The following is a 12,602-nucleotide window of genomic DNA, read 5'->3' as shown; positions in this document are numbered from 1 at the left end:
GACCACAGCGGCAATTGCTCCATCTGCACTTGTGCATTTTATATACAGTGGTATCTCGGGTTACAAACATTTCATGTTACAAACTCCGCTGACCCGGAAGTAGTACCTCGGACTGAGAACTTTGCCCCAGAATGAGAACGGAAATTGCACGCCGGTGGCACAGCAGCAGCGGGAGGCCCCATTAGCAAAAGCACACCTCAGGTTAAGAACGGTTTTGGGTTAAGAACAGACTTCTGGAACGAGTTAAGTTCATAACCCCCCGCCCCTGAGGTACCACTGTATTTAGATATATGTTTTCAAAGTTCTATATGCATTCGCTTCAGGAGCCTATGTAAAGCCATGCTGCACTCTGACTCCTCAGGCAATTAAGAGGGCTGTTTATAAGCTCCCATAAATGAGTATAAATAACTGAATGCAATACAATGGTTCATTAAAAAAAAATACATACCTTCTGTAAGCATGGTTGGGCCATCTAACAAAATGAGCCTCTGGGCCACTCCAACAATGTTTGGCAGTAAGAGATCTTGAAGTTCGCCAAGGTTACTTGTGTCCAGGGCAGTATACACGAAGCTTCCGTCAGTAGCAATTTGCTGAAGCTCTACATTGTCAGCATTCTCAACCCCAATGCTAAATGAAAATATACTTGCTTTCTTTATGGCCAAAATCCCCTCTCTAAGGTCATCGCTAGACTCACTGCCACTTATCAGCACTAAGATCTGCGGGACACCCTCCTCTATCCTGCTGCCTCCTGACCGGGTGAAGTGGTTCTGCACCACATGCTCAAGGGCTTCCCCGATATTCGTTTCCTGGCCACCCGGCAGGCTAAGGGCCTTCACTGCATTTAAAATGTCAGCTTTTTGGGTGTAGCTGTTCAAGAAGAATGCAGTTCTGGGTTGGTCACTATACGTCACTACCCCAACGCGTATGTGCTCAGCTCCAACTGAGAGTTTTTCAATAAAATTTGCAAGGAAATCACGAATGGCTGCGATAGCGACAGTGCCGATGTTGTTTGATCCGTCAATAAGGAAAATAATGTCAGCAGATTCTTGTGCTTAAAAAAAGAGAGAGAGAAATGCAACAGGTGAAAGCATTAAACAAAGTGATTCCATGCAAGTTGTTCTGACATGTTTCTTTGGAAACCAGCAAGAAACACGAATATGGAGGAACAAAACACAAGGTGGTCAAGATCAAATTGCCTGCTAGTTCTGCATTCTGATTGAATATGAATGACCAGCTCATATATATTAATTGCATAAGAACATTGGACCTGAAAGAATTCTCACGTAGGTCTACTTGAGGGTTGGGGTGGGGGGTGACATCTTTTCATTGTATAGTTTATATTACATTTTGCAATTGTGAGCAGATCACTCCCACCTCTTTGTGCACACTGATACATGAGGCTGTGCACTACAACGTCGCCTTCATGCTTAAGGCGTGTGGCCTTTATAGCCGCTATCTTCTGTGACCCATGCACAATATTTTCTCAGGCTGTGCTTTCAGGCATATTTGGCCAACAAATAACCACCCACACCTGCAAAAATGGGCCCAAGTGCAAATCTGAAGGCATAGCTTTAAATCTTCAAAATGCAAATCTGAAAAATGGGACTTTAATAATAAATTTTTATTGGGGGGGGGACAGTAAGACTTTCAAGGCTTCCTGTGCATACCCACGCAGCCAAATCTGTTCTGTTTCAAACCCTCCAGAGCAGATATGGGGAGGACAATGGGGTGGGCAGGGAGATGAGAGAGCAAGATGAAAGTCCCCCTTTGTAGGCAGAAATCCTTGCAGTAATGGGACAACTTTACAGGCCACAAAGCTTAAAGTACAAGTAAAATTGTTAAAATGTTAATGAAAATTATAAAGCAACTTTAGAGCTTCTTAGAGAAATCCTGGAAAGAAGGGAATTGTGTGTGTTTTCAAGGGTCAAGTAGGTACCACAGTATATTGACCACATATATGTTCTTTATATTTAAGGTATATTTGTCTACATGTTCACTAATGATATAACACTAATTTTTTTTTACTTATTTTATTTATTTATATCCCACCTTTTTCCTCAAAGGAGTAGAAAGAAAACCTATATAAATATGCTTGTAGACATGATTTATAGGAATACTGTCCAAAATTGCATTTCTAATGAAGACATTTCTGCTTTTATTCTTCATGTACCATATGACTACTGGATATTCAATCAAGTAATGCAGAATCATGTTAAAACAAGGTGATGAAGCCAGTCATAACACAATTATCCAACCTTATATGTGAGAATTCTTCCTGAATGATCAGCTGTTTTTGGATATAAGAAATGTATAATTACGTGGAACATCTCAATGGGAGGTAAGCTGGCACTGGATGTGCTTATCACAAATTAATTACCATAGGCATTAGTCAGGTGAAGTCACCCATTGCTTGCTATAATCTGCACTGTCCTAAACTAATCTAAGCAAAATCACTGTTTTTTAACAAATGACCCTTAACACATCAGTCTCCATATGTGGAGTTTTCTCGTAAAGCTGTTGATCTGGAACAGCGCCTGCTCTGGTTCTTTTATCCACAAGCAGCTGAATGTGGATCATGTTTAGCTTCACACAATAGACAAGCATCCTCTGCTCAGAGCAAAATTTAGTGCATCATTATAAAATGGCCAAAACTGATGACACAAGAATACAACAGTATTTCATGAATATTTAAATTCATCAAGATGATTAGAGGAAAAGCCACCAAACTCTGGTATTACATTATCTTTAAAGTATATTTAGATCAAATTTGGCCAGCATTTGCTCTTTTACAGTGACTATCTCACAGTTTATGCTACAAGTGGAGAGAACGATGGACTCGGACCACTGAGATTTTGGCCCAAAACTTTAAGCAAGTCACGATGGCTGATCCTAAACAACCTCACTTGTAACTTGATCTTCCATAACTCTCGCCCTCAGGCCCCTCAGGAAGGGACAGGACACATCTGTGATGAATAAATATACTGAACATTCTGGAATGCTTGAAGTTTTCTGTCTTGCCATTTTAACTACCACACTCTTTGTTGGCCACAAAAACCTAGTGTGCTGGTATTTACTACATGACCTGAAGGTCCCATAAACTGAAACACTGCTGATCTCAAAGAAATAGGGAGGAAGGATACATAACAGCTGGATAATTTGTCACCACTGAAATACCATTCTACTGAAGTACACAATGAAGGATTAGGCTGGTGGTGGAGGGCAAATTGAAGCATGCTTTGTTACACAACTGAGCAAAGGATTGTTGGCTTAGAAAGGAAGCAGTGACTTAGTCATGAATCATGATGCAGTAAAATATGTACAGTATCAGGACAACGACAAAAGTGAACTCTGAACTGGTCAAGTAATTCATTTCCAGCATGACCAAAATCTGTCCTTTAATACAACTTTGGGAACATATCATCATGACATTTAATATGTGGAGGCTGTAAAAAGCACCTGTTGGGTTTAACATTCTATCTCAGGTAAAAAGGTAATTGATTAAATATCATGTTATGCCTTGATATATATATATAGGCTTATTAAGCCAATTATATGTCCATATCTAGAAAAAGAAAATTACTTTTGGATGCCAGCAACTTTAGTAATATTTTTGAATAATACATTCTGTGAATAACTGGAATAGTCCTTGTGCACAGTTACCTTTAAGCACTGTTTAACTCGTATACCATTTGCAATATATATTTCACAAGCCAGCTCTCCACGCTGGGCTCTGCCTGACCATGAACTCATATGTACCATTGCATAAAGATGAACCAAGAATCTCGTGGTGATGTGAGAGCTAAATCAGAGCTTCTGCTCAGATAAGAGGATCCCACCATATTGGCTCCAGATATTTGATGAGTACAGATTAAGCTCTGGCAGAAGACTCTCAAAGAGACCCGGAGATGAATGCGTACTTTCCTAAACCCTTAGAGGTAAAGGGAAGATCCTACAATATGTGTTTCACATCTCTGCCTCCAACATGCTCAAGCTCTCTAGAGGACATTATGAAGATGTCTTGCCTTGAAATGACCTTTTTTACATGGTGAATCTTTACACCAAAATCTGGGAATCAGTTCCAATTCCTTTAAAGCCAGTGATGAAAGTCCTTCCTGGCAACAAAGATTACCATAGGTTTCTGATACGCTTTTTAAAATTTTACTTAAAAAATCATTTTGATATCTAAATGGCCAGCTCATCAGTGACCTCAATGAATCTGAATATTGCCCCATAAGATTTGCAGAAAAATGAGAGAAACATCTGTTTGCCTGTGTATCATGCAGCAATGCAATGGCGGATGATGGAGCACATAATGGAGCTAAAGGGAGGAGTTAATCAGACAAGACAAGATGAGTGTTATAACCTGCAAATTGCTGTCAACCTGCAACATTCAAAACATCCATTTCTCCTTTCATGCATCCCAGGGTATAAAAACAAAGGTCTGAGAAGTCCACATTGCGAAAGAATTGTTCTATCATATTAAACTCAATAGTTTTTCACATTCAGGATTCCCTTTAAAAAATCATTTTGTTCCCGTTTCCTTCCATTTAATGAGGAACAGGAAGATATGAAGTAAGAGGAAATCTTCCACTTTGCCTGACTTCCATTTCTCTCTCTTTCATCGTAGGAGTTTCCTTGATTAGACTTGCCAGGTGTGCTTTTCTCCCATCCCTTTTATATGCCCCCTCCCCTACCTCTAGTAGTGAGTAGTAAGGGGCGGGGTCATATAAAAGTGATGGGAGAAAAGCACGCGGCACCTGGAAAGATTAACAGGTAAAGGGGGATCTCCAGGTGGCCATCAAGGAAACTGGGCTTAAGAAAACTATAAGGAGCTCTTTGCCCAGCATCTCAAGCCCATATATAACCTGAGAACAGGAAGGAGGCCACACCTGATCTTGGGAAAGTCCTTGGGCACATACCCGTTGATACTTTTTTTCACATAAAGTGTAGCTCTAGGGAGGAACATCAGTGGAGGGGAGGAGCTTAAGTTTTGCAAGCAACATTCATTTAGTTCTAGTTCTGTATCTGCAGGTATACTGATGGAGTCTTGACAGATCTTCATTCAGGTGTTCTTGAACACACTTTTATCTTGGCTGCAGCAGCCTCCCTCGCATTGTTACAATAACAATCTTTTATGTCACATTTAAATGTACTTTAGTAATGACCACGGGATAAGGAAGCATCTTGGACTTCATTTCATGTGATTCTGCTTTAGAGCCTATAGCAAAAAATATGCCAAATTGAGCAGCCTTTGTTTTTAACCCCTCAGATGTGCAACTTAGGGCCTTTCCGGACAATTCTCAGCAGCTGAAAAGGAGAGGGACCAGGCATCTTGCTCTAACACAGCCCCCCCGTGTGTGTGCAGAGAATTTTTTTCCGGCACTCCCTTGAGTTACTGATCTCTTGCTGTAGTGAGATAAGCAACATTCCACCCATCTACATGACACTCTGTAAAATTTTAAAATACTTTATATAACTCATAACTGTATACATTTATTAGAGGTTAGGCACTCCCTGACCATAGCACTCAAGCACGGAATCCCTCATGCAGGGTGTATGCAGGGAGATCTGCAGCAGAACTTCACTATTTTGTTATTTCTTCCTCCCATCTTTTTAATTTAATTCCTAGGATTCTTTGAGTATCACCCCACCACGATACCACTCGTCTCGCCCACTTCAACAAAAAATGAAAGCAGAGAGTGTTATCTACCTGGCATCAGTAAAGCAATAAGAGTAACATGCCTGTGGCTACTGTTGCCGGGAAAGGCCCTTGGTCCACACATCCAAATGTTTAAAATGATGGGGAGATCACCAATTGCAACACCTCCCCTGAGTAGTACCAGTATTGCAATATCACACAGCAGAACAGCGTTACCTGTGGTGTCTTTAATCACTCCTTTTGCTCCAGCCATTTCTGGAGTCATAGATGAGCGAATACTTGCAACTAAGTCTCCTACAATGCCGTGGAGAGCAGTAAAGTTCGCTAGGTTGAACAAGTGCATGTCAAGGGGCTCGCTCGCTATTTCCTCCAGTTCCCCTTCCACTGCGTCCTGCACTCCAATGGCAAACATGTTTACATCGGCAGATTTAAGAACAGATGACGGCAGAGCCACGTCATCTTGGGACCGTCCATCCGTTAACACTATAATAACCTGGGGGGCGCCATCGCTCACCCTGCTTCCAGCAGCTTTGGAAAGATGGTTCCGAATTAGAAACTCTAATCCTTCTCCGGTCTTGGTTCCTCCCCCCATATAAGGCATGTGTGAAATATGGGAGAGGACATCTTGTACAGTATGGTATGTGTTTAACTGGAATTCTGTGTGTGGGTTTCCGCTGAACTGGACCAGACCAAACCGAAAATCGTTTCCACCCACATCTAATTGTTTTACAACATCATACAGAAACTCCCGAACAAGTTGGAAACGCTCCTTTCCAATGCTCCAAGAAGAATCCACTAGAAATATTATATCAGCAGCAGCACCGATTTTCACATCTTTAAAAAAAACACATGGATTTATGATTTTCTTGAGGCCACAGGCCAGGAGATGGGAGTCTTGTTCTAAAGTCATATACCCTGCTTGGCATAATTGGCAGGAACACAGAGCTTATGAACCCATAAACCCAATAAATGGGGGCAGGAGGAAGGGGGGGGAAAGCTCATTCCAACAGATCAGCTTGCTCGTGTTGAATATATGGTACATTGAATATATAATTTTATTCCTCGTAAACTTATGGCTGTTTCTTGCTACAGAAACTTCTTCCAAAGGAATATTCTCTAGATATGGGCTTCCTTTACCTAAGCCTGATGTGTTTATGTGTCTTCCTTTCCCAGTGACTGTAAGTCATACTCAAAACCTGTGGATCCAATCGTAGCAGCTCCTGAATAGGTCACTGAAGAATACAGTGGCAGTTTGGTTGTTGATTTTGTTGGCTGCATTTGTGGGAATTGAAGTTATTCCACTTGCAAGGTTAACAGCCTTATTGTAACACTGGCTGAATCAGCAAATAACTAGAGCAATAGAAAAGTCCACCCCACATGCTACGTTAGCACAGTGCTGAAAAATATCACACTGTAATGTGAAATGTAATAATGAAAAAATATCACACTAGTAATGGGTAGATTTTTTTGTACTGATTTAAAATGTCAACCCTTGAAATTATTTACATGCTTCTTACAGAAAAAAAAGAAACATTTGAACCATTTTCCTGAGTTTATCTGAAGACTTAGGAAGTGCCTCGTGAAGTGCCCTTTACTTGCCTATGAAGAGACAGTGGGAACAGGAGCTGTGTTTTCCTCCCACCTGCTGCCCACACTGCCTCTGCTTCCATCACCAGGCTGCTTAGGCTGCAAGGATCCTTGGGAGAACTACCTCTACCACGGCTGGGAGGTCAGTGCAGGGTGGGTCCACCACTGGAGTCCATTTGCCAGTGCACACAACCTGTGCCAACCTCTGCACTTTCCCTCCCTCTCACCTCCTCCAAGTAAGCAGCAGTGACTCTGCTGCCAGAAAGCTACCATTGTGCCTCTCCACCCCCTGCCCACCCAGGGAAAGCCACTTCTGCATGATGGGAAGCAGGGGTAGTGCCTGATGGACTGGGGTCTGGCACAGAGGGCTTTGGGCGACAGGGAAGTGTGGGAGCGTCAGGGAAATGTGGACATTATTTTCCAACTGGAATTTTGATCCGAGGCAGGAAAGAATTCTGGGGTTTTAAAAGCTCACTGGAATTGCATGCCAATAATTGGTAGAAAAAAGAATGCTATAAAGACTTACTGCAATAACCCTCAGATATTCTGTAATACTACTTAGCACATTAGAACATTAAAAAACTGATCTCAGACTAATTTTTGATCACTTTTGAAAGGGGGTGGGAATAGTTTACTCTTTTATATTGTAATAATGAGAATGAGGGTGGAAGGTGGAAGACTTCCATTGCCAAAAAATACCTGTATTTTTCCTGTGCTATGTATGTATACCAAGAGAGACACTGGCCGTGTTTGGATGTAACTTTAAACCATAGTTTAGCATAGTGAACCTTGGCAAGCCTCAAGATGACATATGCATCTCCTTCCCCTTCTTCCATTTCAGATTAAGCACAGTTAGTGAAAACAAAAGAAGCTGGTTTGAAGTTGGCTTGTTTCTACCAACCATAGTTAAAATGAACTACAGTTTGTCATGGCAAGCGGTGACTAAACTAAAACAGAGACAAAATTTTCTGTGGCTGTGCTGGAGGAGGAGAGAGCGCACAAGCCTAAGGCTTGTTTTGAAAATTAAACTTGGTATATCCAAATCAGCCTACTATTTCTACCAGTAAGCAAAGGCAATAGGTAAGGGGGAAAGAGGTAATGCAGGGGCAATGACTTAATTCACAGAGATCTGTCTCCAGTCTCTGTCATGGGGTCACTGCAATGAACGTGTTTATGGAAACGCAACAGAGTTTCAGGGATATGCAGCTGCAGTTGGTACAACTGAATTGAACAAATATTTGTTAGGGCCCAAAATACATGTCCTCACTCTCTGCCAACTTCAAGACATCAAAAGGCAAGTTACCTAGAGATAATGGCAACTTACCAGCTCCTTGCTGCTGGGCATCAGCATTATGGTAGCCTGAGAGTAAAAGACAAAAGATGGTTGCGAAAGGCAAATGCCGGTGTTTCCTCATTTTCTTTTTTAGGTGGGTTGGCTAGTTTCCCAAAGCACCCGTTCTTAGATCTGAAAAGAAACAGAGAGGCTGTCAGGAAAATTCCCACAGAACTTCAAATGGGAAATCTACATAACTCACTCATTCCACGAACCAAGCACACATACCATAATGATTTTGAGTTTGCTATTAATAACTGTTTTCAGTCATGTAACAAAAATGAGAACTAGGCCATCAGTATTTACTTACGGGGCACTCAGCCTACGTTTGTTACTGGCGCAAATAGATTCTGTCTTCTAGGAAGAGAAGGTCATTGGCTGAGCTGCCTTCCTGCCCAGGGGTGCTTGGGAGGGGGGAGCTACAGCACCTCAGAGCTCTGTTACCTCCCCAGCTGATAAAGTAAGACGCAAGGAAACCTCCCATGCCCTCCATTCTCCCAGGTTCCCTCTTCCTCTGAGGCGACGTGGCTGAGCTCCAAAGACTGCAGCCCACCGGTCATCATCCGGATTCATCCAGGCTATGCTGCCACGAGGTGTGTAATGCCAAGGTCTGAAACAGGGTTGAGCTCCTGCAACAGCATCTGTGCATGAAGTTTAAAGCGTTATCCCTGCCCCATGAAGATGGAGATGCCTCATTCCAATTAGCCAAAAGTGTTTCAGCGTCTCAACTTCTCTGCCAATTTAACTCAGCATGTGCAACACAACATGAAAGACAAGGAAGTCTGAGCTCATTAATGACAAGCAACATGTTTCTGTAACAAAAATAAACAACTGTCAAAAACAAACCAGTTGGAACTAAAAGAGTTCCAGATCACTTAAAATTTTGAAACTGTGCACTATCTTGTCAGTGAGAGCTGCTGAAGAGTAACTTGTAATTGGAAAACTTATATTACATAAGTTACATAAGACAACTGAAATTGCAGAGGGGCAGGAATCCCAGAAGTGCATCATGTGCCCCACCCCCCCACCCCCAATTCTGCCCTCACGTGTTCTTTGGCATGCCTGGACAGGCCTGCAGAGTGAGGAAAAAGTGGTGTAGAAGGGAGCTTCTGTGCAATCACTTGTGGCACCAGGAGAACTGGTCTCGAACAGTGCTTTGGAGATGTGTCCTGACTGTCACCTAGTTCACTGGTCAACTTGCATGTGGGCTATTCTGCTCCAAGCTGCAGATGAGAGGTGCCTCTACAAAACAAGGTTTTGCCCAGTGCACACCAGCAGCTCAAAAAGAATACTGAATGAGAACTTCTTTAGTTCTCTCTATGGAAGGATTTTCATAGGGTAGATCATTCTGTCTCATAAGCCTCTGCCTGTAGTCTGAAGTGCTACAGTCCATATATAGATTTACTACCCCAGTAAAGGAACAATAACTCAACTTATTTTCCTTTCTATTCTGAATTTCCCTAAAAGAACTCCTCACTCTCATACGTATTACAGAAACTGCTCTGCAAATGTAATTATTTCTTTTCCTCCCCTCCTACCTCACAAATATGGTATTCAGTCTCAGTTCTCATGATAAAACTATAGCCTCACAGAAACACAATTCATGTAAAAGAACACAAATTCTTTCTCAAAGCAATTTTCACATTCTTGAAACAGGCAATAAATTTCTTATCATTATTATTTATTAAATTTATATGCCACATTTCATTTGCAGATCTTAGGGCAGTCCCCAAGACAAAAATCACAAAATACATCAAAAGGACATATACACATACTTGACTTTCTACTTGCTTTCATAAGCACATAGACTGAGGGTTAAAGAATTTGGGTTGCAATCCAGGATACATTTACCTGTGAGTAAATCCCACTGGGCCAATTGGGGTAGGTACAATGGGCTGTCAGATTAGTTAGTTAGTTAGTTAGTTATTACATAGGATTCTATCCAAGGTTAGACCTACTCCAAGGTTAGACCACAGTTCAAGAAGGATACTGACAAGCTGGAACGTGTCCAGAGGAGGGCAACCAAAATGGTCAAAAGCCTGGAAACGATGCCTTATGAGGAACGGCTTAGGGAGCTGGGTATGTTTAGCCTGGAGAAGAGAAGGTGAAGGGGTGATATGATAGCCATGTTCAAATATATAAAAGGATGTCATATAGAGGAGGGAGAAAGGTTGTTTTCTGCTGCTCCAGAGAAGCGGACACGGGGCAATGGATTCAAACTACAAGAAAGAAGATTCCACCTAAACATTAGGAAGAACTTCCTGACAGTGAGAGCTGTTCGGCAGTGGAATTTGCTGCCAAGGAGTGTGGTGGAGTCTCCTTCTTTGGAGGTCTTTAAGCAGAGGCTTGACAGCCATCTGACGGGAATGCTTTGATGGTGTTTCCTGCTTGGCAGGGGGTTGGACTGGATGGTCCTTAGGGTCTCTTCCAACTCTAGGATTCTATACTCAAAGCAAGCCATCAACATTAATGGACATGACTAGGTTCATTGATTTCAATGGGTTTATTATGAGCAAAACTTAGTTGGATGCGACCCAAAGTCTAGAACAGGACCTGAGGCAGCTCAACTGCTTGGGGAAAGAGAAGTAACATATTCAGGAATAAAAACTCAAAGAGGAAAAGAAAATGAAATGCTTGAAGAAGTTCGTGTCCTCCAGATTGGTAAAAGGCTTCCTTTTGCCTTCCGTTTCCTCTTTCAAGCAGAGTAGGAATTATTTCTGATCTTGTTGTGTTCAGAGGCAAATCTGCTTGGCCCGCAGGCTCTCTTTTCTGTAGGCATTCTTCCTCTTCTCTCCATAAACGCTTGAAAGTATTTGCAGGCCAAGCCTGTTGGCTCTTTAATTATACAAATATGGCAATGAAGGCAGTTTTCTCCTTTGAAGGAGAATGCATATGCAGCTGTAGCTCATGTAATGCCATTCGTTCCCTCCGAAGAACAAAGTTTTAAGGGGGGGTGGGGTGGGGATGTTCTTCTCTTGTGATCCAAGAACACAGCTGAAGAATATATTACACAAACATGCGCTGATGCAGTGCCAATAAACTCAGATGTGAAAAGTGATGGATGTGGCGTTTCACAGGGAGGGAATGCTGCCATTCAGGTCACAGTCCATATGGTGGGGGCTACTCCAAAGCAAAAGGCCATAAGGACAGGAATTGCTGGGCAAGAGCCAGCCCAGGCCTCCTCCCAGTTGCTCTCCACTGTGCATACGCCACTGCAGCTGCACACTGCAAGCTGTGGGTGGGAAGGTTCGGCTAGAGCAGAAGTCATGCTGAGATCCAAAGAGAAGGGAGATCCGGACGGCACCCAGACCAGCTCTTCTCTCACATTTCAGCCCAGTTTAGTTTTGCTGCTCATTGTCTGGGTCTAGGTACTGTATACACTAAAAAGTACATTCTTTTCCTTAAAGAACTGGCACTGTAGTTTATCCCCCACAGAGTTATAATTCATCAACTCTTAGCAAACTACAGTGCCCAGAATTCTTTGAGGGGGAAAATGTCATGAGCCCCTTGGAGGTGACATGGAGGCGCTGGTCAGATCTCTAGGAGGAATGCAAAGACCTCAGAGATGGGGGAGGTAAATGGCACCCCAATAAGTCTCTGATCCTGGTGTTGTAAACAAAATCTGTTCTTTTTTCCAAGAGCCCATATAGAGTCCTTAAGTGGCTTCCCTATAGGTAGGAGAAAATAACAGAGGCCAACCAGAGAATATTGAGAAGCAAAGCAGCTAGTAAGCCTGATCTTTATTAAACTGTTGCAACAGGGAACAAGATTTGGGTTATGAAATCAAGTATAAAAAATGGGTGAAGTTCTGGACAAAAGATATTAATTTCACGGCATCATACCAATTAAAAGAAAACATTATGAAGTTACATCACAGATGGTACATGCCACCACAGGCTAGCTAAAATGAATAAATCTGAAAATGAAAAGTGTTAGAGATGCAATGAAAAGACGGGAACACTGTTTCATATGTGGTGGACGTGACCCGAAATTAAGAAATCTTGGAATATGATTCACGATGAA

At 42.2% G+C, this 12,602-nt stretch overlaps 1 protein-coding gene across 3 annotated transcripts in view; it reads right to left on the bottom strand.

Moving 5' to 3' along the window:
- COL6A3 (collagen type VI alpha 3 chain) overlaps positions 1 to 12,602 on the bottom strand; it is a 98,355-nt gene that overhangs the window by 73,026 nt on the left and 12,727 nt on the right. For 2 of the 3 annotated variants that reach the window (XM_033172295.1, XM_033172302.1), the window contains exons 2-4: positions 8,571 to 8,711; positions 5,876 to 6,493; positions 449 to 1,051 (exon numbers count right to left, since the gene is read on the bottom strand). In XM_033172295.1, coding sequence (XP_033028186.1) covers positions 449 to 1,051; positions 5,876 to 6,493; positions 8,571 to 8,661 — 1,312 coding nt within the window. In that variant the 5' untranslated portion in view covers positions 8,662 to 8,711. The remainder of the gene's footprint in view (positions 1 to 448; positions 1,052 to 5,875; positions 6,494 to 8,570; positions 8,712 to 12,602) is intronic. The other variant, XM_033172311.1, reaches the window with a different exon arrangement.

This window comes from Lacerta agilis, chromosome 1 (assembly GCF_009819535.1).
Source record: "Lacerta agilis isolate rLacAgi1 chromosome 1, rLacAgi1.pri, whole genome shotgun sequence".
Lineage (NCBI taxonomy): Eukaryota > Metazoa > Chordata > Lepidosauria > Squamata > Lacertidae > Lacerta > Lacerta agilis.
This window is presented reverse-complemented; position numbering and strand designations above follow the sequence as displayed.